The following is a 27,201-nucleotide window of genomic DNA, read 5'->3' on the forward strand; positions in this document are numbered from 1 at the left end:
GAGCCCCGCCTCCAGGGAGGCGGAGCCTGCGGTGCGCGGGAAGTGGCGCGCGCAACGGCGGGAGCTTGTGGCGCAGCGGACTGGCAGCTTCCCTGCAGGTATGCTTCCTGGGGTTGACCCCGCATCCCCGCAGGTTTTCCGGGCTCGCCGCGCCGGGGTGAGAGGGCCTCGCTGAGAACTGGCGGGTAGGCGAGCAGACTGCTGGGGCCTGGGTGGCTCCCGAGCGGCGCTTGTGCAGGCAGCCGGCCCCGCCCAGCGCAGCCTCCTCCCGCCAGGCCCGGGCGGGCTCCCGCTGCCCAGCGCCCGAGCCTGAGGTGGGATCTGGTGGACCCCGCTGCCGTCCCTCGCCCGTGAGGCCCTGCCCGCGAGCTCCCTCCCCCGCCTTCCGCGGCGCCCTTTCCAGAGACGGCGCCCTCCCCGAGGCGGCCCCACAGTGGACCCTTCCCTCGCCTCCGGCCTGCGCCCAGCGGGGCTCCTGCGGCGGCCGCAGCCCCCGGTCGCCCTCCCCGGGCGTTCCGCCTTGCCTTTCCGGCTTTGCCCGAGAGTCCTGCGCTGTGGGAAGCTGAGCTGAGGAGGCGCGGCTGGAGGTGGAGCGCGCAGGTGGGAAGTCGGGGTAGGGGGCGTCCTTTCCCCGGGCGGCGCGCACTTAGGCGGGTAGCGGGATTCCTGCCCAACACTGGTACTTATTCCGTTGATCCAGCTTCCCTCTGCCTTCGGAAAAAGGACCGCCCTTCAGTACTCGGGAGGATGAAAGTCATCACGTGTGAAATAGCCTGGCACAACAAGGAGCCTGTGTACAGCCTGGACTTCCAGCATGCCACGTCTGGCCGGGTCCACAGACTGGCGTCTGCGGGGGTGGACACCGCTGTCCGGGTAAAGGGGGCAGAGACCGGAAGACCCAGGGAAGCCCCACTTGGAGCCACAGTTTTCATTCTTTTATTTAAAATTTATGGCATCCTCCTCAGGTTGCTCTGTCAGCCCAGAATGCTAAATTCTTAGAACCTGAAATGAGCAATGAAAGTAAGACAGAGTAGTGTTTGTAATTTTTTTTTTTTTTTTTTTTTTAAATCTAACTTGGAATGAAACCCAGGGCCTCCTGCATGTTAGGCAAGAACTATATCACTGAGTTACATTCTCAGCCCTTTTATTTTGTGGCAGGGCTGAGTTCCCCAGGCTGATGGGAAACTTGTAACTCTCCTGCCTCAACCTCTTGAGTAGTCAGGTACAGGTGTGCACTACCATCACCAGGGAGAGTAGCTTTCTTATTTGAGTAATAGTGTCTACATTGTTCCAACTGGATGCCCATTATGTTAGAATCCTGGTCTGGGTTCCTTTGGAGTGACAATTTGCTCTAGAAAGCTGTGGGAGGGAGGACCACAGGTATGGAACTGTTCATGGTCTGATAGGAGAGATTCCTTCATTTTGTGTTTCAAAAGCAAAATTAAATTTTCTTGCTGAAAATAAGCATAGAAATGTTTTAGTACAAGCAAGGTAGTGAATGCTCATTCTTTGTTTTTTTTTAAGTGAATGTTTTGGTATCAACAGATCTGGAAGGTAGAAAAAGGACCAGATGGAAAAGCCATTGTGGAATTTTTATCCAATCTTGCTCGTCATACCAAAGCTGTCAATGTGGTGCGTTTTTCTCCAACTGGGGAAATTTTAGCATCAGGAGGAGATGGTGAGTATTGTACTTCAAAAATCCATTGGGATCTACATACCTACTTGTCTCATGTCAGTTAGTGACATTTGAGCTAAATATCCTTTTTATTTCAGGTATCACTGATCTTCTCAATCTGGCATTTAGATAGTTCAGTAAAATACTATTTGGGCAAGTGTGTCAGAGTGAGGAGATGGAGGATAACAATATTAAACTTAGAAGACCTGCTTGAAAACAGTTCTTTTCCACTTGCTCCTTGAAGATGGTTGGAATCAGGCAGGAAGGGTGCTTGTCTTTTGTCAGTGTTGCAACAGTTCTGGCTCTGTTTGGTTGTTTAATATCTATGGTGATTAGAGTGGGTTCCATGGCTCTGTGTAATTAATTGGTTTCAGGAATTACTTTAATGAATAGCCTTCTAACTTGTCATTGTTTGGTAAGAGCAGATGGATTCAGATTTTCTGTCTGCTTAAAACTATACAGAAAAGTAAATCTTTTACCATACTTTCAAATAGTATAGAAAATGTATAAGATAAAGTAAATGTGTGTTTTTATTTGGAACAAGAGGAAAGGGAAATAGTTGAGTTCAGTGCTATGAGGCTCAGAGTGTGTCATATGTATGTGGTTTGTGTGTGTGTTTACAGGAAAAGGTAGAGGGTGGAAGACCACTGGGAGGCCAAAGGCTGTCTCCTGTGAAGTTGCACAGGACAGCTCTGGTTTTGCAAAGCCTCTTGGCCTTGAAGACCCAGAAACCTGCTATTCTTCAGTGTATGTAGAGTATCCATCTGTCAGAGCCAATCATCTCAGCCAAACTCCCAGACTAATGCATGCATCCAGGGTTCTAGTCAAGTTTGAGTGGGACACATATGTTCATAACATTGGCAAAATCCATTTACTTTGCTCCTATGAACATTTTTAAACAAGAAGCTAAATCATTGTCAGAAGGTTATGTAGGAAGTGTAGAGTCAAAATGTGAGGAGTCATCAGGCACAAGACATAGCTAGCTAGCATCAGGCTAAGATGACTGGTATATCCATAATGAATTAATTATTGACACTTAAATGGAGCATTCCATGCACCAGGCATCATATTGTAAATGCTTTATGCATATTGACCCACTTAGCCCTCACAATAGCCCAATCAGGTAGTTATATTATTATTATTATTATCCTCATTTTATATGTATACATATTTTTTTAAATTATATATTTAAGTTGTCGATACACCTTTATTTATTTATATATGGTACTGAGAATTGAACCCAGTGCCTCACACATGCCGAGCAAGTGCACTACCATTGAGCCACAGGCCCTCACCCCCTCATTTTATATTGAGGAAACTGAGTCATCAAGATATTCAGTGACTTGCTGAATGTTACAGAGGAACAATTTGTAAACTTTTGCATTGGTGGGTCTTTGCCTCCCCCCCTTTTTTTTTTTTTCCTATTCAGCTACATGTAGCTTATGCCTTAATTTGTTAAGGCAATGGCATTTTGCTGACTATGGGGATCCTTCTTTAAGGTGACTTTGTATAGCTCTGGTCTGAGGCTGATTTTTTTGTAATGTTAGTTTAGAAGGCAAGCCTATTCTTCCTGTCCAGATTCTTTTTTTTTTTTTTTTTTATAATATTTATTTTTCAGTTATCGGTGGGCACAACATCTTTGTTTGTATGTGGTGCTGAGGATCGAACCCGGGCCGCACGCATGCCAGGCGAGCGTGCTGCCGCTTGAGCCACATCCCCAGCCCCCTGTCCAGATTCTTAACAAAAGTAAATCATCATGGCCACAGTGTCCACTGAACAGAAAAAATATTGTTTAATGCCCTAAAAATCCAGAAATGGAGGAGTGTGCAGTGAAGCATGGCTTATCTGAAATTGAATCTCTCCACAGATGCTGTCATTCTGTTGTGGAAGGTGAATGATAACAAGGAGCCAGAACAGATTGCTTTTCAGGATGAGGATGAGGCTCAGCTGAATAAGGAGAACTGGACTGTTGTAAAAACCCTGAGGTGACCTAAGGAGGGACTGTGGGAGTAATTTATCTTTATCACCTGACACATTAAATGGAACATGCCTTTTGACCTTTATATCTAACTTAAAACTTACTTATATGAGATAGTCATAAGAAATAAAAGATAAAAACATGATTAAAGAGGATTTTCTTTTATAAAGTTTTCCTTAGTAGAAAGTAATCAACATCAAATATACAAATATCTTTGAAAGCAGTTGTTTATAGCCAGTGCTAATATAATTCTTGTGGAAATTTCTAGAATCTCATTCTAGTGCATGATTCCAGAGTTTGTGTTTATAATTTTAGCAACCTTTTCCTTTTTGGGATAATGACTTTTTTTTCCTCTCTGTCCTGTTTGGGTTCTAGGGGCCACTTAGAAGATGTTTATGATATTTGCTGGGCAACTGATGGGAATTTAATGGCTTCTGCCTCTGTGGATAACACAGCCATCATATGGGATGTTAGTAAAGGTAAGAGAGGTTTTTTATTAGTGGGGGATGGAATATTCTAAGTATTTAAAAAAGTGTAGCCTGCTTTATCTTTAAAAGCCATAAGAAAAGTTTCTGAAGTGAACTAAAATTGGTGGTTGTACTAACAGAAGACGGATTAGTCCCATATGCCGTGGGTCCAACTCAGTTTTTAGGGCTCCATTCAGAGTGTAGGAGGCTTTGCAGTGGTGTTGTGAGTTACTGGTGCCTGTGAGAGGCAAATCTCATGTGCTTGAGAGGCAGACATGAGGGGAACAGGCACCAAGCAGAGGACTTGGTCATTTGTAACGAATGTGGCATTGCATCCTGGTTGGTGTAGGTGCGATCAGGTTTCCATTTTAGGAAATCAAGGAAAGCTGAGGACATTCCACTGCCTTTACAGCATTTGTTCTCTGTTCTGGGAGACAGGAGCTATGTGAGAAGTTGCAGTGGTTTCCAAAGCCAATAGTAGCTAATTCCCAGTCATCTTTATCCTCTTCAGTCCTTTATTCAGACCTTTTCTTCTCACCCAGACTCTTCCTGTACTCTTGTCTAATGTGCAGGCAACTCACTGTCTCACAACCCAAGTGCCTGGCTAGGGAGTCCAGGATTGGAGTTGGCATTGGCCGTTACTATGTACTATATCAGTTCAGTTTTCATCTATTCTAAAAATCTCTGTTCTATCCAGCCATTTGGGCCATCCTCTTTCCAGCCTATGTCTGTCATCCTCTCACTAATCAATACCCAGTATTCTGGCATGATGAAGGACCAGTGTCACTGTCTTTTTTTTTTTTAAGTTGTAGATGAGCACAATATCTTTGTTTATTTATTTATTTTTATATGGTGCTGAGGATCAAACCCAGGGCCTCACACGTGCAAGGCAGGCACTCTACCACTGATCTATGGCCCCAGCTCCAGTGTTACTGTCTTCTGTCCTCTTCATATCTGGCCATTGTTTTCAATGATTTCAGTTCTGTGAGGCCAGTGCATCTAGTACCCCCTCAAGCTAGTTGTAATGACCTTGAACATTGTGAGTATGCTGGCCACTACTGTAGTTGCTGGCAACAGTGGGTCTGAAATGGCTACATGGTAGTGGTGGGGGGTGCGGACAAATACACAGATTGGTATAATGTCAAAATAGGTGCTAGGAAAGGCTGTTTGGGAGAACTACCGTGAGCTTTGGGCCCTTGTACAAACAGGCCTGACTGAAGTGAGAGAGCAAACTGTGTACATTATTTAGGAAAAGAGTGCTTCACCTGTGGGAACTGTAAGAACAGGCCCTGTGGCAGGAGTCGCCTGCCCTATCCAAGGAACAGGATGGAGTAAATGTGAGGGAGGATGGGACTTGACAATACTTGCTGATGGACTGGCTATAATTCTAAGCTTTTGGCAGCCAGGTGGATATTGGTGCCATTTCCTGAGATTAGGGACTCTGTGGGGAGAAATAGTTTTGGCAGAGTGGCTGAAGTCAAGGATACATCTTAGACCCTTGTTGCTTAACTGTTCTGCCAATGTCAACCAAGTGTCCTGCTCTTTCACTAAAACCTCATCTCCTTCAGGTTTTTGAATGTGTTTACCCTCAGCTTTGTCTTTCAGTGTGCACAAATCCTAAGTCCTCTGCTTACCGTTTTTCAGCTACTCTGGCCTGTTATTTCCCCTCCCTTGCTCCCCAACAGAATCATATACCTGCCTGTCAGTCCCTCTGACCGTCTTTCCATCTCCATGTCCACCTTCACAGACCCCAGCCTGGGCTGAGTGCAGTTGCTTCCAAGCCTGCATTCCTTTTGCTTGTTAGGGTCAGACTGATTTGCCTTCTCCCACTAGCTATTTCAGACCTTCAGAGGTCTTCTGCATCCCTCTTCTCAACCCCTGCACCTCAATCCCAGCAGATTTCCAGAAAAGAGTTTCAGAGAGAGAAAGAGAAGTGCCATCAAGTAGAGCAGAAGGGCAGGGAGTTAGACTGAAACATGTATGTTGCATGTTGTGTGTGTATGTCACTGGCAGCTTGAAGATTGACAGTTTCGGTGGGTGGTGGGGAGCGACTTCAAAGTGAAGTGCTGGGAAAGCGACTTGCATACCACTTTTGAGAGGCTTTTCTTGCTTGCTTTGTTCCTTTTTTAAGAACGATTAAGGCTTTTGAATGATGATTTAAAGTGTCATTACTTCTTCACTCCTATTATGAGTGAAGTATAACAGTCTGGCAAACCTGTAAGTTTGGGGCTAGTCACATTTTCTGAAGGGCAGATAGGGAGCCTCATTTTGTTTAGAAGTTAGCAGAACGAGTATGAAGTTAAATTAGTAGGATTTCAGGCTGATGTTTGTTGCAGAAGAATCTAGGCCTGCAGATGGATGTAGCATCCTTGTAGGCTTGCATCCTGTGCCATAGGCTTGTATGTGTGAGTTGGTGGAAGCCTTTTGTGTGAACATCAAATCAGTCTGATTGAGGTTGATGACAAGAGATGAGGGGAATGGGTAGGGCGTTGTAAAATGACACAGGGAACCTCATCAATTAGTTGGTTGCAGTCTGCCATGGTTAAGGATTTGGTATCAGATGGATGTCAACAGAGAATACTTTGCTGAGAGCCATAGCCAAGTAGGAATGATGCATGGCATTTTTGGTTGAAAGGTGATGCCAGCAAGCCATTGAGATGAAATGATTATGTTAAGATCTGCATTCAATTGGATATTAGACCCCTGCTGTCCGCCATGGCCTGCTACTTTGGAGCTCTAGCGGGACTCCCGGAGAGTTCCCATTGGTTGGGGAAGTGCGGTAGGAGGGAATTCCAGAGGAGGGATTTCCTGTTGGTGTAGTGTGTCCTGGGAGAAGGCCGCGTGCGTGGCATTCGTGGGACTTTTGGAAATAAAGTGTGTTCCTGCTTGAGTGGCTCGTGATTTTGTGCCCAGCCAGACTGCGGCAATACTTAAAATGTAAGAATTGAACAAATAAAAAATTGGCTGATGAAAAAAATGGTTAAGGCTCCATAACTCCTTTTTATCCAGGGAACCTCACTGTGCTGCTGGCTTTATTTTCCGAGTATTTTCCTCAAAGTCTCTTCACCATCCCTATTAACATTGCTCCAGTTCAGGCCCTTCTTAGCTGATCTCCTAACTAGTGACTATTTTTGCCAACTCTCCTGAGCCTCAGTTTCATCTTTAAAACATGGTCACTTCCCAGTTGAGTGTTCTTGGCTCATGCCTGTGCCTTTTCCTCACCCACAGGGAATCTGGATTATATCTCTTTTCCTCACGATTTGGCTCTCACCTTACCTAGTAGCAGTTCTCAGTTACTTGTCACTACACCATCTATGCTTAGCTCAGCTGTTGTAGAATACCCTTCCTGTTCCCTTTCATCCCCCCTACATCCTGTGAAGACATCGGGTCTTCTCTGATGCTTACTCCTGCTTCTCCTCTGATCTGTGTTGTGTTGTACCTGTCTGTAGCTGCCCCTGGCTTTCCATTATTCTATGAGCTTGAGTGTAGGGGTTGTGTGGAATCGGCTGTCACAGGTTTGGAACAGAGCCTGTCTCTTGCTGTCTGCTGAATGATGCAGTGGAATAAAGGGAATAATATTTATGTCATAGTTTATATAATTTGTTCCCAAGGAGGTTTTGGTAATGCTGTTGCTTTTTTTGTAGGACAAAAGATTTCAATTTTTAATGAACATAAAAGCTATGTACAAGGAGTAACCTGGGATCCTTTGGGTCAATATGTTGCTACTCTAAGCTGTGACAGGTATGTTAGTATTTGGCAAGTTGTCTTTGCTTGGTATTTTCTGCAAAATGGTTTTTTTTTTTTTTTAATTTTTTTTTTTTTTGTAGTCATGGATGGATAGAATGCCTTTCTTTTATTTGTTTATTTTTATGTGGTGCTGAGGATCAAACTCAGTGCCTCACGCAAGCTAGGCAAGCACTCTGCCGCTAAATCACAGTCCCAGCCCTGCAGAGGTATTTTTATTACAACCAAGATCAATAATAGTCTAGCTCTGATTTTTTTGTTCTTTTTTTCATACTCTTATAATAAGTGGAAACTGATTAGGGCAGGTACCTTACACAGATTTAGCACTTGGTAAATCTTTATTGAAGGGTGAATTAATGTAGGAAGAACTATTATATTTGATTTCTCAGGAGAATTAAAAAGTCTTTTATGAGTGGGGCGCAGTGGTGCAGGCCTGTAATCCGAGTGGTTAGAGAGCCTGAGGCAGGAGGATCTCAAGTTCAAAGCCAGCCTCAGCAACAGAGAGGTGCTGAGCAACTCAGTGAGATCCTGTTTCTAAATAAAATACAAAAAAAGTATTGGAGATGTGGCTCGGTGGTTGAGTGCTCTTGAGTTCAGTTCACAGTACCCACCCACCCCCCCAAAAAAAAGTCTTTCATGAATATGACTTAAACAAAAAATGCTAGTTGGAGTATTTATTTAGCGCTCTCTCTTTCTCTCTCTCTCTTTTTTTTGTGGTGATGGAGATTGGATTTGGGGTCTCATGCATATTATGTCAGTGCTCTATCACTGAGCCATATCTATAACTCCTATATTTGACACTTTTTAAAATTTGTATTTGTTGTAGATGGACACAATACCTTTATTTTATTTACCTATTTTTATGTATTGCTGAGGATCGAACCCAGTGTCTCATACGTGTGAGGCAAGTGCTCCACCACTGAGCCACAACCCCAACCCCTATGTTTTACTTTTTGATGAAAGTTACTAGTATAGTGATTTTAATGACCCCATTTAAATTTTTAATGACTGCATTTAAATTTAATAGAAATTAAATATTTTGTCCTTCTTGAAAAGAAGCCTTGTTGCTGTATTTATTGGTACTATTGCATTTAAGCTCTGGGGTTCCAGGTGTATTATTTAACCCATTAAGTTCCAAGTTTTTAATTCTGAATATTTTAATAAAATTGATATAAGCGCATTTAAATAGATTAGAAATCATAACCTAGAGCTTATATATTATGTAAATTATTATTTAGTAATATTATAATTAATACAATTAGATTCTTCTTATTATATGTAGTATATTTAAGCTTTAATATCTGGGAACATAGAACAAAGTAGTTTAACATAATAGTCCTTTTAAATATTCATCCAACTACTTTTAACTAAAAAATTGAATTTAATATAACCCTGGCCTAAAAGCAACATGTAGGAGTTAGTGTTTATTTTTCATAGACTCTCCTGTTGTATTCTGGATGCCATTTATTTTATGATATTTGTGTTTTGTTCAGGCAATCAGGAGTAACCAGTTTGATTGGTTAGTAAGAATAATATGAGTTAACAACCAGATTTTCTGCTGGAGTTCCCTTAATGTTCTAAATCTCCAAGAGTGAGACTCTTTTAACACAAAACAAACTTCACTATAGTCATACAAATTGCCACTGGGACAAATGTCTAAGATCTGAAACACAAGACTGGGCCTGAAGTGTGTCTCACTTGAGAAGTTGAAACATGGACTGAAAATAAAATTGTGACATTTTTACCACTGCCGTTTCCTTAAGGTGGTTAATATTTGCCTCTGTCATAATTCTTCAATTAAGTCTAAATGTCAGTAGTACTGGTCTGCAGACTCGGAGTCCTTGGGGCAGTCATAGATTGGTAATAGATTGCTTCTGTATGAATCATAATTCATTTGCTAGAAGAGGAAAATCTATTCTTTCTTCAGGGTATTGAGGGTGTACAGCACACAGAAGAAGCGTGTGGCTTTTAATGTTTCAAAGATGCTGTCTGGAATTGGGGCCGAAGGAGAGGTATGAAATATCATGACATCCTTTCAGAAGTCTGTTAATTGAGACTTAGGAAGTCAGGAGGTCCTCCCTTGTAGCTAAATCACTGGCCTCGGGACTGGACACCTGGACTAAGTATACCATAAGGTTTCCTCTTGGAATGGAAGGGGACTGGTCTGTATGGAAATGGGGACATCTGGGGACAGGAGAGAGCCAGTGGTGGATGATCGTGGTTTGCAACCTAGCAAATCACCTGGGAGGCATTAAAAGTGAGTGTTCCCTTGGCTTGAGGTAGCAGGGTCTCCATGATTCTCAGGTCTAGCTAGAGTGTATCACAACTGATCTGGGAAGATTCTTGTATTAGGCAGCAGAAGGCAAGTTGGGTGTGGTAGTGCATGCCTATAATTCCTGAGGCTGAGGCAGGAGGATTGCAAATTCAAAACCAGTCTAAACAACTTGGACTTGATCTCAAAATTTAAAGTATCCCTGGGTTCAATTCTCAGTGCCAAAAAAAAAAAAAAGTTGGTTATGATGGTGCACACCTGTAATCTCAGGAATTTGGGAGGCTGAGGTAGGAGGACTGTAAATTTGAGGCCAGTCTCAGCAATTGGTGAGGCACTAAGCAATTTAGCAAGGCCCTCTCTCAAATATTAAAAGGGCTGGAGATGTGGTTCAGTGGTAAAGCACCCCTGAGTTCAGTTTCCAGTACCAAAAATAAAGGCAGGTGGGTTGAATGTTGCCTCAGCGGTAGCAGACAGTATACCATCTTGCAGGTCAGTGGAGAGCTCTGACAAAGCCAGCATAGATCACAGGGCTGGTAGTTAGGAGTAGGAAGGATCTGAAAGAACAACGAGTAGGACTCTGTTCCTAAGCAGTCATGACTTTCGAGGCAGACACTTAGGTGAGGGGGAGCAAGTCAGTTTTTGGAGCAGCAAGGGGACTTGGTGCAAACCCAGCCCAAGGGGCCAGGGGAAGGCCCTGTGGGTATAAACTGACTGGCACTGAGAGATCATGTCTATAAAGGAAGGATAGTAATGCCTGCTTCCTTCAGGTGTTCAGAATGGAATGCTAACAGTTATAAGGTATTAATAAATGGTGGCAGAGGCTGTCCCACACAGATGTTCAAGAAATGTTGTAAAAACCCGGTAAAGAGCAAAGGTCTCCTGGTTGTCTTCCTGCTTCTCTCCAGTCTTACTCTCCAGACAAACCACTGTGGTGGGGTGGGGTGTATACAGAGTTTTAAAAAATTATTATACAAACACACATACACATATGGAGACACAGATGCACATATATAACTTAACAGAAAGAGATATTCAGTTCTAATGATTATTTGATTTGTAATATGTTTTAATTTTAGTTATTATTACATCGTTAATAAATGGTAAAGATTTAGTGTGTAAATCTTTATTTAAAGATTTAGAGTAATGTTTAAACTTTGTATGCTACAGGTGAGAAGTTACCGGATGTTCCATGATGACAGTATGAAGTCCTTCTTTCGTAGACTCAGTTTTACTCCTGATGGATCTTTGCTCCTCGCCCCAGGTGTGTTGACAGCTTTTGATCTAAGGGTGTGATGACAGAACAAGGGTGCCTGTGCTGCCCTTTTGTAATGCTTCTTTTCAACTCAGTGAAGTCTGATCAGAGCATTGGTCTCCAACTTGTCTGCACATTGAAACCTCCAAGGGAGCTTCCAAAAGATAGTGCTGTGTCCCACTCTAGAGATGGGAGTTTATTGGTATGGGGTGTATTACCTGGCTTTTGGAATTTTAAAAACATTTCCAAGTGATTTTGATATTCAGGTAAGTTTGGGAATGATGAAACTAGAGTGGTAAACAGTTTATTTTAGATAAATTTTTCAGTAAAAAACATTACCAATAAAACCTTTTACTGAGTGATTTTTTTTTATTAGACATGTATGTGGAAGTCATAGTTCTAAAGCCAAAAATAAAGTGCCTATTATTTTTATTATTCTCAAGAATGAAGCCACCTTCATTGGAGAGGGACAAGTTTGGTTGAACTAACCTGTGGGAGTTTAGTTGTCAAATCTGAAAAGTCAGCAAAATCAGCAAGGGAAAAATAGATTTATTGGCTACAGGAAGGCAGAAGGTTAAGCCCAACATGATCAGGCAGAGCAGTGTTGTGGCTAGATTGTCCACAGAGATGTCAGCTAATTTATATGGCTTGACGAACATCCTTAGCATGAAGATGACAGTATTGCCCAGGTCAGGTTTGCCACCAAGAGTCCCAGTCAGGCTGGGCATGAGTCATTCATGCATATATATGGGTGAGGCTTTAAGGAACTTTGAGAGCATTTTGGGGACACTTCGGTGCAAGAAGATTCAGGACCAAGAAGTAGTAGTTGCTAATGTTGTTTACTAAAGTTACTCACAAAAATATTTTTATGCAAATTTATTTACTAAACTTAATAAAAAATCCTTTATTAAATGGCAACTCCCCAAATATCTTTAGTTAAGATAAGGTACCAGATCGGAGTTTGCTATCACCATTATTGTTTTTTGTGAGGTTAATAAATATAGGAAAACAGGAAAATGAAATTACCCAGATTGAAAGAGATAAACAACTTTTTATGCCTTTGATAGGATTGTATTTATAGAAAAATCTAAGGGATTTAAAATATAATATAAGCATTACAAAAAAAGAATTTGATAAGGTGGCCAGTATTGGGTAAATACATAAAAATCTGTATCTTCTATACTGCAGTAAGTCTAAGAAATGGAAAGAGGAAAAGTATCCCAGTAGGAGCTGCAGGTGTAGCCTGGTGGTGGAGTGCATGCTTAGCATGAATGAGACCCTGGGTTCAATCCCAGCACTGAGGAAGAATCCATTTATATTAGTGAAAAACCCATAAAATACATGAAAGTGAATTTAATAAAAAAAGGCACAGAATGTTTATGAAAAATTCTAGATTCTATTATTAAAGATTGTAAAACAAGTTCTTTTTTTTTAATATATTTTTTTATTAGCTGTTGACAGACCTTTATTTTATTTATTTATATGTGGTGCTGAGAATCAAACCCAGTGCCTCACACATGCTCAGCAAGCACACTACCACTGAGCCACAACCGGCCCCATAAAACAAGTTCTGTATAAATGGAAATATATTGTGTTCTGAAAATTATCACCAGTTTAATTTTCAATTTAAGTCCTATTAGAGGGTTTTTTTGTTCTGTTTTGATTTGTAGTACTGGGGATTGAACCCAGAGGTACTTCACCACTAAGCCACATCCCCCAGCCCTTTTTCTTTTTTGTTTTAGCAAGGCCTTGCTAAGTTTCCCAGGCCGGCCTTGAACTTGGCATCTGCCTACGTCAGCCTCCTGAGTAGCGGGGATTATGGTTGGGTGCCATTGAATCTACAGGTATTTTTTTTTCTTTTTCTTTTTGTGGTGCTGAGGCTTGAACCCACAGCCTTGTGCGTACAAGGCAAGCATTCTACTAAGCAAGCTATATCCCCAGCTCCCTGTTTTTTTTTGTTTGTTTTTTTTTAGTTGTAGTTGGATACAATACTTTTTAAAAATTATGTGGTGATGAGGATTGAACCCAGGGTCTTGCACTTGCTAGGTGAGCGCTCTACTGCTGAGCCACAACCCTAGCCCCTATTTTTTTTAAAATCTCAGTTTTCTTTAGTAGAACAAATGCTGACAAGTATCCGAGGAAATATGAAAAAAAAAAAAAAAGGAAAAAGAGTTGAGTGTTTGCCTCATCAGATACCAAAAAACACTCTGACACTACTGTTGTCAAATCAATATGGTATTGATATAGGACTACACTAAAAAACTAGTGAACTAGACTGAGAAACGAGAAATAGGGATATAAGGGAATTTAACATATGATCATAGGTGGAATTTTATTGGGGAAAATAGGTTAACCAGTGAATGGTACTGAAAAACTGTATGAAAGAAGATAAAAAATTAATTCTAAGCCAGGCACTGTGGTGTACACCTGTAATCCCAAGGTTCTGGGAGGCTGAGGTAGGAGGATCACAAGTTCCAAGTTCCAGGCCATTCTCAGCAACTTAGAGAGACCTTCAGCAATTTTGCAAGACTGTGTCTCAAAAAATAAAATGGGGTTGTAGCTCAGTGGTAAAGCAATACCCCAATACCAAAAAAAGAAGGGAAAAAAAGAAAACAATTTTCAGGTAAATATAATACTTAACTATAAATACAAAAATATAGAACTCCTAAAGAAACAACAGGTCTGTTTGCATTTTAATATAAAACTTTGATAATGGCAAAAGATGCAGCAAGTTGAACTAGTGGATGGATGGTGGAACTGGAAAATAATATTTGTGTTTGTGGTATAAGGAAGAAAGGGCTGCTATATATTGTATTCAACAATCCTAAATACACAGAGGAAGAAAATCTCAGAAGAAAAATGGCAGTTTGTAGCAGAGCAAAGCTACATATTGAGTGGACCACAGGAAAAGATTCTAAAACTCAGTAGGGAAGTACAGATTGAAGTATCATAACAACTAGATGTCTCTTTATTTCCATCAGACTGGAAAAATAATACTATTGCATGCAGAATGTGGGTATTGTTGCTGGGAGAGTGGGTCACCATTTTGGAAAGCAGTCTGGTAACATTTAAATGTGTGTGCCATCCAGTCCATCTGTCCACATCTGAGAGCCAGTTCCTTAAGAAGTGAATGCAACCTGGAATCTAACCTGAGAGTCATGGAGGCCTCCCAGGGTTTGGCATAAGCCAAGACCTTGAGCCCAGAGACCTTGCCCATTATCTGGGTGGGGAAGATCTCACCAGAGGAGAAAACATTTTAGAAATGTGCTGAAAAATGAATAAACACTTGCCAGATGGCTAATAGTTTGGGGCATGGTGATATGGGGATAAGCATTTTAATTTAAATATAGTAGTAAAAGATACACAACAAAATTTACCACCTTAATCATTAAAAAAAAAAAAAAGTAAATGCATAGTATGTAAGGTGTGTTTCAAAGATGTTTACTGCAAGCATTGTAGTGGTTAAAAAAACACACACACACACACACAAAGCAATACTCATTAACAGAGGAGGTAGTTTTATACCAGTAAATAGTATGCAGCTACTAAGAAAAAAAATGCATTAGGGCTAGGGATGCAGCTCTTAGTAGAGCATTCGCCTAGTGTAAGTCAGGCCCTGGGTTCAATTCCCAGTTGCCAAAAATAAGTAGATACAAATTGACCTTCATGAGTAGTTGGCTGAGAAAAGCAAAATAAGGAAAAGTTTAAATAATATCTCATTTCTTAAGATTCTAAAAAGAATCTATCATATGGGTATACATGTGGTTGAGTTACAGCTGTCTGCATTGATTATATGAGAATAGAAGAAATATAAAAGTGACATAATGGTTTATTAAAATGGATTACTTGGAGGTGGAAAGATAGACAAGATGGGTAGAGGGTTAGCAAAGCAAGAAATAGTAAATAGACTGCTGGTACTGCTGACTGCTCTTTCTGATAGATATGAAATGGTCATATATAAAATGATATGTGTATGTGTCAAGAGATACGAACATGGAGTAGGGAGGAGTTTATAAGAGCACTTTAATGTCACAGCCTCTCCCTGGTAGGCTTTGCCCTGGCTTTCAGTACATCTAGAGTAAGTGAGGACAAGCTGTCAGAACTGTTCCCCAGAGCAGTCAGGCTCTGCTTGAGGCTGGGGATCGCTGCACTGGCTGGCTCTCCTTGCATAGTCAAGTCTGGATCAGGCAGATGGGGAAAAGCCCGGGTCTCAGTCTCTGGATGACAACCAAGGACTAAATCCAGGGATAGAGAGTCGGCTCCTAGGCGGATCCTGGGCAGCTGGATCTAGTTTCAGGCTTCATCAGCTTGATTTGCCTGGATTTTCAAAAATGTTTTATATAGCAAGGGTTCCCTACTTTATGTTCCAGTTCCCAGGGAGCTGCCAGACCCTCAGGTGAAGATGCAGATAGGTAGAACTGGAGTAAAGAGCAAAAACAGATAGTGATGGAATATTTGTACTTGTCTTCAATAAAAAAATAACATTGTCCAGAGAATACCATTATGGGGGAAAACTTGACAAGCCAGAATTGAAGGCTCTTAAACTTTTGCTGGAGAACAGTCTAACCTAACACTGACTTTCCTCTCTTTTCCTTCTGTTCCACAGCTGGATGTGTGGAATCCGGTGAAAATGTAATGAATACAACTTATGTTTTCTCCAGGAAAAATCTCAAAAGGTATACAATAGAGGGAGTATTTGAGATGCTTGCCCTCTCTTTGTGCTTTTGCTGAGCGGCAGTGTCTATTTCTAAACTATGTTTAATTTTTTAGGCCTATTGCCCATCTTCCATGTCCTAGCAAAGCCACGCTCGCTGTTCGCTGCTGCCCTGTCTACTTCGAATTGAGGCCGTTGATGGAAACAGGTACCCTTAGGGCCACAGTGCTGTGCTGTGTTCTTTCTGAGGCAGGTCACTGGTCGGGTGGGGATTGCATGTGTTTTGGGAAAAGGTGTGTATGTGGGTTTGATTCATTCTTTTTTTTTTTTTTTTTATTATTGATACTTAAAAATTGTACCTATTTTTTTATTGATACTTAAAAATTGAACCTATTTATGTTAATGTGCAATATGATGTTTTGATACATGTATGTATTATGTAACGTTCAAATCAGGACATATCTGTCTCAAACATTTATCATTTCTTTATTTTGTACCAGGGATTAAACCCAGGAGTGCTTAACCTCTGAGCCATATCACCAGCCCTTTCATATATTTTATTTAGAGACAGGGTCTTGCTGAGTTGCTAAATGCCTCACTAAATTTCTGAGGCTGGCTTTGAATTTACAGTCCTCCTGCCTCAGCCTCCTGAGCTACTGGGATTACAGGCATACACCACTGCTCTGCCCAGCTATCATTTTTTTGTTGTGAAAACATTGAAAATTCTTTCTTGTAGGCTTTCTGAAATATACAGGATAGTTGTGTCATCTATATTCATCATCCACAGCAGAATTTCTATCTCCTGTTCTGTAACTTAGTACCTATTGACCAACCTTTCCTAATTCCTCCCTCTCCCTCTTTTCTCCCTCATATCTGGTAATTGATATTCTATTCTCGCCTTTTATGAGATCATCAGTTAAGTTACCCTTAAAAGCTGGAGCAAGGACTGATGTTATCAACATGTATGTCAGCTTTTTTTTCCCCATTGTCCAGAATACATTTTCTTGCTTACCACAACTTTAGAGAATAATAAGTGCTAGTTTTGTGTTTCTGCTGATTGAATGTCATTCATTATTGATTTTCTAGGCAGTAAAATTATGTGTAAATTAGGTTTTTGTTTTTAACTCCCTCCCCCAGCTGCTTTTAAGATTTTTCTTTTTATCAATGACTTTAGGCAATATAAATATGATGTGCCTAGATGTAGTTTTATTCATATTTCTTGTGCTTGGGGGTTCATTGAATTTCTTAAGTCAGTCAGTTTATAGTTTTTATCAAATTAGGGTGTTCTTGCAAGTGATTGTTGTCCTATTCATCAGGGACTTTGATGATGTATTAAGCTGTTTGAAGTTATCCCATGGCTTATTGATGACCGTTTCCTTTTTCAGGTTTTTTTCCCTCTCTGTGCTTTGATTTAGAAGTTTTGACAGCTGTGTTTTGAGCTCATTAATTTTTTCTTCTGTATGATCTACCTGTGGTCCTGTCCAGTGTATTTTTCATCTGTGACATGCAGTTTTCGTCTCTTGAAGTTTAGTTTCAGTTTGAGTCTTTCTTGTATATTCTTGTCTCTTTGTGTGTGTGTGTGTGGAGGGTACTGGGGGTTGAACTCAGGGGCATGTAACCACTGAACCACATCCCCAGCCCTATTTTGTATTTTATTTAGAGACAGCACCTCCCTGAGTTGCTTAGTGCCTCACTCTTTGCTGAGGCTGGCTTTGAACTCTTGATCCTCCTACCTCAGGCTCCCAAAGCTCTGGGATTACAGGTGTGCGCCACTGTGTCTGGCAACCCATGTCTTTGAATATGTTGCTTCTTTTCTCTTGCTTCTTGAGCTTATAGAGTACAGTTACAATAACTTTTGATGTTTTTGTATATAAGGTTATTTTTTTATTTCCTCCTAATTGTGGGTAATATTTTCCTGGCTCCTCACATGCTTTGAACTTATGCAAGCATTGTGAAATTTACCTTAGTGGATGTGCTGGATAGTTTCATTCCTATAAGTTTTCTTGAGGTTTACTCTGGGATGTAGGGAAGTTACTTAAGAACATTTTGATTCTTTTGGGTCTTGGTTTTAAGCTTTGTTAGATGCCGTCACAGTAGCATTTGGTCTTGGGCCAATTTTCCCTATTCTTGAGGCAAATCATTCTGAATAATCTATGCCCTGTGAAATATGAAGCTTCTCACTGAGTTGGTTTTTTGTCACTATGACCAAAATTCCTGACATAAACAACTTAAAGGAGGAAAGGTTTATTTTGGTTATGGTTTCAGTTGGTTAGCTCCAAGGCAAAAACATGTTATAAAGGTGTGGCAGAAGAAAGCTGCTTATGGTAGCCAGGAAGCTGAAGAGGGCATTGAAGGGGCCAGGAACAATATAAACCCTTCTTAGGGGCTGCCCTCAGTGACTTTTACTTCCTCCAACTAGGTCCCACCTCCCAGTAGTTCATTCAGCTAATGGATTAATCTGTCATATCCATCAAATGGATTAATCCACTCATGAAGACATAGCCCTCAAAATTCAATCATCATCTAAAAGCCCTACCTCAGAAACTTGCTGCATTTGGAGACCTTGCTTTCAAAACATGAGCTTATGGGGGACATTCCAGATCCAAGTTGTAGCATCCATGCTGGCTGGATTCCTGGCCTGCTGTGAGCTTCAGGGATTGCTCTTTCTTTCTGATAGATCTTGCTCAGCCTCAGGTACTGTCCTCACAGGTATGCACTGCTCAGTACTCAGGTGATGACTCAAAGCTCTTTGCAACTCTTTCTATAGCTTTTGTGTCCCTGCCTGTGAGCACTGGCTGCCTTGGCCTTTCCCAGCTGCCTGCTCTGTCTTCTCGACTAGGGGTCTGCGAGGCCTGATCTAGGTTCTCGCTACCTTTTTGGCACCTGGAAGCACACCAGGCAGTAATTTGAGGCAATTGTAGGACTTAACTCACTTGCTGCATTTCTCAGAGATCATCCTTTGTTGCCTGATGGCTAGTGTCTTGAAAACGTGCTTTATATATTTTACCTGGTATTTTAGTGGTTTTCAAGTGAAGGGTTGGTCTCTGTTATTCCTGTTATTCTGCTGGAAGCAGAAGCTGTTTTTGACTTTTTAACTCTTAATGTAGATGAATATAGCCAGATTGACAGAGCATTATAGCATCTCCTGGTGGAATGTTTCTAAATATACCATGTGTTTTCTTATCAGAACGTGACCACTCAGAATGACTTCTTCCCTTTTCTTGTCTTTTTCGGACCTCGGTGCCCATGGCATACTGTCCTTACTGTTGTGTTCCTTTGTACATTTCTTTTATTCATATATAAAGAATTCTTTGTAAAGAACAGCAAACTGGTTTTTAGTAAAGCTCTCATTTACATTTCCCTGAGACAGGGCTTTTTGAGGGAATTGGTTATTTCCTTTGGGAACTTGATTTTGTCCTCTATTCTGCCCATCTCCCCTGCAGATCAGGGATCACATGAGCCAGCCATGGAACTGTTGAGCCTGCCCTACCGCGTGGTGTTTGCAGTGGCTTCTGAGGATTCCGTGCTGCTCTATGACACCCAGCAGCCTTTCCCCTTTGGCTTCGTGTCTAACATACATTACCACACCCTGAGTGATATTTCGTGGTGAGTGCTTGCCAATGAGCAAAGGAGGAGATAGAGTCCTGTGACCTGGGTACACCTTGGGCTAGGAGATATGTCAATACTAAAAATGGCCCTTTTGGCCCCATTTGCCAGTCACATTAAAAGGAAAAAATTCTGGTTTGTTGCGAAGCTTGCTTCCTGGTTTAACAGTTGTAGGTTTGATGTCATTCAGGTTGCCCTATGGGACTAGTGGAGCTCTCATAAACTGCAGGGAGGCCCCAGGGACTTCCTCATCATTTGGGATCTTGTTGGGTTCTCTGAAGGAAACTCACTGATAAGCCGTTGGGAGTGGTGTCACTTGGCGCTCTGCTCTCCCTCGGCCACTTTTTGGTCCCTAATTTTTTTTTTTTTGTGGTGCTGGGGATTGAACCCAGGGCCTTGTGCATGTGAGGCAAGCACTCTACCAACTGAGCTAGATCCCCAGTCCTCCTGATTTGGCCTCTGCTGCCTGCCTGGACCTGCATGTGCTTTAGCTGGGGCCTGGCCACCCACCATCTATTTCTTACTCTTTATTGCTCTTTTTTATTTCTCTGTTCTTTTAAAAAATTTTTTTTTTATCTTGAGAAAGGAAAAGATCATCTATCTCATTGTTATTTATATGAAAGTTAATAATAGTGCAGATGAGTTGTGGTGACTTAGCTGAGATAGGATTGGGGAGGGAAGCTACATGCTGTGTTTATCAGCTTTCTGTTGCTGTGAGATACCTGAGAAAAACAACTTAAGGAGGAAAGATTTATTTGGTCTCAGAGGCTTCAGTTCCTGGTCAACTTTCGGCCAAAGGTGAGGCAGAACAACAGAGTGGAGGTGTGTACAGAGCAAAGCCTCTCACCTCCTGGCACCCAGGAAGCAGAAAGGGAGAGTGTACCAGGGACCAGGGACAGGATATACCCTTCCTAGGTATGCCGGGTGACTCCCCTCTTCCAAGCAGGCCCCACCTTCTAAAGGTTCCACTACCTCCCAGTAGTGCCACCCACTGGGATCTGGGTCTTTTTTTTTTTTTTCTTTTTTTTTTAGTTGTAGTTGGACACAATATCTTTATTTTGTTTATTTTTATGTGGTGCTGAGGATCAAACCCAGGACCTCACATGTACTAGGCAAGCATTCTACCACTGAGCCATAACCCAACCCATTATTTATTTATTTTTGAGACAGGTTCTTGTCCTGTTGCCCAGGCTGGACTCTTAGCACCTGAGCTCAAGTGGTCCTCCTGCATCAGGCTTCTGAGTAGTATGTAGTCACAGGCTGCTGCACCCAGTTCATCAGACTTTATTTTCTGATTAGTCATGAGAGTGTTAAATATGGGTTGTAGATGTCACTAAAGTCTTTAACTTTTTTCTCTGCTTTGGGAACAAAGGTCCAGCGATGGGGCTTTCCTGGCCATTTCTTCCACAGATGGTTATTGCTCATTTGTGACATTTGAGAAAGATGAACTTGGCATTCCGTTGAAAGAGAAGCCTGTTTTGAGCATGAGAACTCTTGATAAAGCAAAGAAAACTAAAAGTCAGATGCACCAAGGATCTTTACCAGGACCCAGATTGGGAGAGGGGACCCCCAGCAGCAGAATCCACGACTCCAGCAGTCCCTCTACAAGTCCCTCGTCATCTGGACAGCCTCCAGCCCCAGCAGCCCTCAAGGACACTCCTTCAGTAACTCCTGGCATCAAAAACTCCTTGCCAGGGCCTTCAGAGGAGAAGACCCTACAGCCCAGTAGTCAAAACACGAAAGCGCACCCATCCCGGAGGGTCACTCTGAACACATTACAAGCCTGGAGCAAGACCACCCCCCGGTAAGCACATTTGACAAAACAAGAAGTTGACATTGTAAAGTGAACACTCCCCGTCTGTTCAAGGTAGAAGTCTGCAGTGAGTCCTTCCCGCTATTATGAGAGGTTGCTTGACATTAAATCTGAGGGCGTCATGTTCTGGCTCACAGGCCTCTGCCAGTTCCTTCATTCCTAGCTGCTGTGTAGGCACCCAGACAGATTTGGTCACAGCCTGCCATCCAGGACCATAACCACTCGCTGTGGTTAATCTGTGTTCCCAGACACTCTGCCTTTGCAGCCTCTGTGTCAGCCTCTTTTGGGTTCATTGTATTGTCTGTCCCCTTGGTAACACCAAAGTCCTCCTGAAAGACCCATCTGAGTGTGTCTTCATTGTTTAAGGACTTTGTGGCCCTTCAGCCCTTTACTCTGTCACCACCCATCACATTCAATAGCAGATGTTTGGTTTAGGCCTCGGTTTCCTCTGTTAGATTATGAGCCTGGAAATATGTCCTCATTTTGTACCTGTGCTCTTTTTCCTAAGATGGTACCAGGTGCTTCATGACAGGTGGGAAATAAAAGGGAGTGCTGTGTTAGCTTTCTGTCACTGAGATAAATGTCTGAGACAAGTCAGCCTAGAAGGAGGAATGAATGTCTTTCTTTGGCTCATGGTTTCAGAGGTTTTAGTCCATAGTCACTTGGTCCTGTTGCTCTGGGCCTGTGGTAGCCCAGTGCATTGTGGCAGGAACAGTGGTGGGGTAGCCTGCTCACTCATGGAGTCTGAGAAGCAAAGGTAGGGAGGAAAAGGCCAGGGAATCCAAATCCCCTTCAAGAGCATGTCTGCCAGCATCTTAATTCCACCGGTACCACTTCACAATGGCTCTTCCTCCCAGTAGTGTCATAGTCTTGGGAGCAAACCTTTAGATGTGGGCCTTTGGGCAACACTCAGTCAAGCTATAGCCAAGTGCCTTCTTTTTTTTGAGATACTGGGAATTGAACCTGTAACCTTGCACATGTTAAGCCAGTACTGAGCTATATTCCAGCCCTTTTTATTGTATTTTCTGATAGGTTCTTGCTAAGTTGCCTAGACTGACCTTGAACTTGAGATCCTCCTGCCTCAGTCCCCTAAGTAACTGGACTTACAGTATACCTTTAACCATTTTATTTGGTTCTTTTCTTTTTTTTTTAGTTGTCAACGGACCTTTATTTATTGATATGCGGTGCTGAGAATCGACACACATGCTAGGCAAGCTCTCTGCCCCTGAGCCCCAGCCCCTTATTTTGTTCTTCTTCTTTTTTTCTTTTTTTTAATTGGTACTGGGGATTGATCCCAGGAGCACTTAACCCTTTTTTAAAAATTTTGATACACAGGATCTTGCTAAATTGCTTAAGGCCTCATTAAGTTGCTGAGGCTAGTCTTAAATTTATAATCCCCCTGCCTCAGTCTGCCAGTTGCTGGGGATTACAGGCATGCACTACCATGTCTGGCTGTTTTGTTTTATTCTTGATTAGCACATAATAACTGTATGTTAATGTGGGGTACACAGCAATATTTTTTTATTTAAATATTTTTAGTTGTAGATGGACACAATACATTTATTTGTTTTTCTTTATTTGGCGCTGAGGAGCAAACGCAGGCCGCACACATGCTAGGTGAGTGCTCTACCACTTAGGCACAACCCCAGCCCCATACACAGCAGTATTTTGATACATGTATACCTCATGTCCTGATCAGATCATCTTAAATACTTACCATTTGCATGGTGGGAACATTCAGGATCCTGTGTTAAATGCACACCACTTGTTGTAACCACATCACCCTGCTGTGCAGTAGAATCCATTCCTCCTATCTAGCTGACCTTGGACCCATTGGCCAGCCTTTCCCCATCCCTCCTCCTCTTGCCACCCTGCCCTCCAGTTTCTGGTGGCCACTTTCCTAGTCTTGACTTCTACGAGATCAGCTTTTTTAGATTCTAGATGGTGCAACTATGTTGTTCTTGTCTTCTGTTCCTGGTTTCCTACCATAATGTTCTCCAGGTTTATCCATGTTGTTGCAAATGCCCAGATACCCTCCTTTCTGTGGCAGAGTAGTGCTCTGTTGTTTATAAGGAATGTCTTCTTGAGCTACCTGGTCACCAGGAACAAAGGGCTCCCTATGATGCTATGGCTATTTCTCCCCCTTCTTACCAGTCAGCTGACTTCATCCATGTTGCTGCCCCTGCCACAGAACGCTTTGCATGTCCTACTGACGCCAAGCAGTGCTGGCCTTTGGCTTTCCTTTCTTTTTACCTCTGATGCCCAGTTATCCCCTGTGACTCTGCACTTCCTCTCCACCAATCCCTCTACCTCCTCATGTTCCAGATGGACTAGGTGGAGAGGGAGATGACAGGGCAGGAATGGGAAGTGAGGCACAGTACGAGCACTCTCTGCCCCCATTCCCCGCTGTGCTCTAATGTCTTTATTGGCTTAGTCACAGTGTGGTTCAGGTGTAGTGCTCAACTCTTTCTAAATCTCTCATTTCTACAGAATAGCAGTATGGGTTTTGTTTTTTGTTTTTCTGTATGTTTTTAGATAGTGGAAGGCATTCTTTGAAATATTTTTGGTATTAAATTGCTTTCCTCTTCTGATTTCTTCTAAACTATTTACCAAGTTTCTTGCATTTGTAATTAAAAAGAGAAAAATAGTCATTGAAAAATTAAGGCTCTGGATTTTAAAAAAAGGATTATCTATGGTGCTTTCCATATGTAGAAATTTTGATAACCTTATGTATACAGTATTCAGTAAGGTGCTCACTGGACCGTTGTTAATTAACAGAACTCAGCTTTTGTTTAAAGCTTTTAGATGACTGGTTATGGTTTGAGTTGACCATTATAAGTGTGATAGTTAAACTTAGTAGGTGGATGTAATCCTTTCTAAATAACTGGGCACTATATGATCGTCTGAACTTTTTTTTGGAACTAGGGATTGAACCTAGGGGGCACTTAACTACTGAGCCACATCCCTACCCTTTTTTATTTTAAATTTTTTTTTTATTTTTGAGACAGTGCCTTGCTAAATTGCTAAGGCTGGCTTTGAACTTGTAGTCCTTCTGCCTCAGCCTCCAAGTCACTGGGATTACAGGCGTTGGACCACTGTGCCTGGCTCAGGTGAACTTTGGTAGTTTTGATATTTAATATCATACATAAATAAGTTTTGTAATACTAATGAGCCATTCTTTCCTTTTATTTTTTTAATCAAGGAGAATAAATTTAACACCCTTAAAGTCAGGTACACCACCAAATTCTGTACCAACCAGTATAATTTCTACCTCTTCCACAGAAGAAATTCAGTTAGGTAAGTGATGTTGTTAATGGTTTTAATGCTTCTCTTTTGTTCTTTTGGAAATTAGCACCACCCAATTTTATATCACTTCTAAGAGAGTAAGGATGCATCCTGATGCAACTGTCTTCTAAGAATCCCTGCCTGGATGTTTATCTTAAAATAAGGCAATCCCTGTGATCTGTCTTGAGTTCAGGAAGAGTGGTCTAGATTGGGTTTCTTGACCTGATGACTTCATGATTGGGCAGGATAATTTTGTTCTATTGTGGGGTATTATCAGCATCCTCAGATTGTACCCCTGCTCTGTGACATTTTCAAATGTCACCAAACATTGCCCACTTCCCTTGACAGACAGTTGCCCCTGATGGAGAACCGTGGTATAGATCCCATCTTAGCAACACAGGCTCGTGCTGGCAGTTCCATTCCTCATCTTGGCTCTGTGTTTTGTTATGTCAGCTTTAAGCCTACAGAAGTCCTCATTCATTTGCCTATTTTGTGTTTATTGATATTTCAGAGATGCCTGGAGACCCTCAGGGCAGTCCTCCAGAGCTCAAGCAGCCCAGACTTGACGAGGACCGAGGAAGCCCCCAAAGCCTGGACCCTTGCTAGGACCTTGACTGCTGCCCGTGGGCCTGCTGGGCAGTGCCTGGGCATGTAGCAAGGCAGCGAGGAGGGAGACGCCCAGGCCAGTGGCATCGGAGCCAAATAGACATTCAGAAGTTGATTTCTGTAACAGAAAAAGCACATGTACTGATTTTTCTCCAGAAATACGCATACTTTTGTATTTGGTATCCATCTTTACCATGGGGATGTGACTGTTGTAATAGACTAAATCCTCTTTTTGGTGAGTTTCTGAAACTGGAGCATTCAACATTATTTGAGGTGAAAATCAGTAAATCCTTCCTTGAAACTGTCAGGAAAGTACAGCTGTGCTGTGGGGGACTTGCAACACAGGAGCAGAGAGAAGAGAAAGTGATTTGAGGAGGTTTATATTGTTGATTTTTAGAATGTTAGAAGTGATTATTAGATTTAGCTTCTAATTAGTTGATTATTCAAATTTTAGAAGTTATGTTTTTTCCCTGATTTTAAAGGTAATAATGCTCATTCTGGAAAGTTAGTAAACTACAGTGAAGAAAAAAAATAAATGGGGCTGGAGGTGAGACTCCCTCATTATCTCACTATTAGAAGAAACTCTTGTTGATTTCTAAGCATATTTTCTTCTTAGCATTTTTATGGATTTTTCTTTTTAAAGACAGCTGAGATTTTACTTCAGATACAATTTGTATCTGAATAGGTTTACTTTTTAGATTGGCTTTTCAAAGCCAAAAAAAAAAAAACCCCAAAACAGCAGTTTATGTCTCTTGCTTTCCCTGGGACCCAGGAAAATCATATGTTCTCTTTTTCTATTAGGAATAAATGTGAGAGTTGGCACTGGGTGTAGGAGGGGCTGTTGTCGTCTGAGGGCGGCCATCTCGGGAGTTTGGAGCCTCTCAGCTCAGGACGTGCTTCCTGGGTGATGTGGTTGAGAGGTGGTTAGTTACCTGATGGCACATGGGCTAGGCTCACTTTAGAAGCTCATGCAGCTACTGTGCTGACAAGAGTTGCATGATGTCTGCTGCTTTCACACATGGCCTGGACAAGCCATGCAGATAAGGGTGGTGAGCCCAGGGCTTCCTTCCCAGGCTGGAACAGACCACAGAGTGAAGGATGGAGTGGGCTGAGGAGAGGAAGAACATTCTTCTTAGCTTTGTCTGTAACAACAAAGAAAATGGGAAGAAGCATCAGTTTGTTGCTTAATCCACATCTGGGTAAACCAGAAGGAGTTTGCCATTCTTTAGATAAGAAGGTGTAAAGTCAGGATGACTCATGGCATGGAGAACTGACAGGTGAATGTGTATGCACTTGTTATAATGCAGGTGTGGGTTACATCAAGAAGGAAAAGGTTTAACTTGTCATGTACTGTCCCTTTTGACCAGTGGTTCTAAGTTGTAGCTGTGCACTGAGGTCACACCAAGAACTGACATCACCCCTAGGCCTGGGGCCCCCGCCAGAAAAACAGCTACAAACCACACATGTAGCTGGTGGTTGTTGATCATTTTGATCACATGTTCCTGATCTCAGTGAGCAGCCTGTTTCCCAGCCACACTCAAGGCAGGGACAGTGTCAGGTTTAAAAAAATCTGTCTCTTGTACAACTAAAATGGGGGAACTAAGGGGGAGGCAGGGACACACCTTCAGCCAGACTACTAACTGCCTGTTCATCAGCTGTCACTCTTGAATATAAATGATAAAATTGGCAATAAATGACAGTGATGTCACTTTATTGTGGTCTAAAACCCAGCCCGTCTCTGTCTGCATAATTCGTTGGGGTCTGTCTGCATAATTCATTGGGGATGCCTTTTGCACAGGAGCCCACCTGCAGGCCAGGTGCTGTTCTCTTACAAACGGTCTACCACTCT

At 42.0% G+C, this 27,201-nt stretch overlaps 1 protein-coding gene and 1 non-coding gene across 5 annotated transcripts; both read left to right on the forward strand.

Annotated features, from left to right (window-relative positions):
* On the forward strand, nucleotides 1-27,082 carry Chaf1b (chromatin assembly factor 1 subunit B). 4 transcript variants are annotated; one of them, XM_046439203.1, is made up of 14 exons: nucleotides 1-98; nucleotides 701-873; nucleotides 1,546-1,678; nucleotides 3,543-3,660; nucleotides 4,029-4,132; nucleotides 7,765-7,861; nucleotides 9,792-9,876; nucleotides 11,304-11,397; nucleotides 15,995-16,064; nucleotides 16,159-16,250; nucleotides 19,486-19,648; nucleotides 21,021-21,452; nucleotides 24,664-24,758; nucleotides 25,258-27,082. In XM_046439203.1, the coding sequence occupies exons 2-14, from the start codon at nucleotides 748-750 to the stop codon at nucleotides 25,350-25,352; spliced, it is 1,704 nt and encodes a 567-aa protein (XP_046295159.1). In that variant the 5' UTR covers nucleotides 1-98; nucleotides 701-747; the 3' UTR covers nucleotides 25,353-27,082. The 4 variants fall into 4 exon arrangements, with proteins under 4 accessions (XP_046295159.1, XP_058433246.1, XP_058433247.1 ...); XM_046439204.2 differs by lacking the exon at nucleotides 1-98 and adding an exon at nucleotides 142-600; XM_058577263.1 differs by lacking the exon at nucleotides 24,664-24,758.
* LOC124089300 (small nucleolar RNA SNORD101) lies at nucleotides 6,264-6,335 on the forward strand. Its single transcript, XR_006850701.1, has one exon. It is a non-coding gene; the product is annotated as a small nucleolar RNA SNORD101 (small nucleolar RNA).
* Nucleotides 27,083-27,201: the final 119 nt, after the last annotated feature.

This window comes from Marmota monax, unplaced genomic scaffold (assembly GCF_021218885.2).
Source record: "Marmota monax isolate L192 unplaced genomic scaffold, Marmota_monax_Labrador192_F-V1.1 WCK01_AAM20220418_F8-fsc00125, whole genome shotgun sequence".
NCBI lineage: Eukaryota > Metazoa > Chordata > Mammalia > Rodentia > Sciuridae > Marmota > Marmota monax.

Coding starts and splice junctions, on each gene's coding strand:
- Chaf1b (XM_046439203.1), top strand. CDS start 748: ATGAAAGTCATCACGTGTGAAATAGCCTGGCACAACAAGGAGCCTGTG. Junction 4,133..7,764: donor CATATGGGATGTTAGTAAAG/GTAAGAGAGGTT, acceptor CTTTTTTTGTAG/GACAAAAGATTTCAATTTTT. Junction 11,398..15,994: donor ATCTTTGCTCCTCGCCCCAG/GTGTGTTGACAG, acceptor TCTGTTCCACAG/CTGGATGTGTGGAATCCGGT.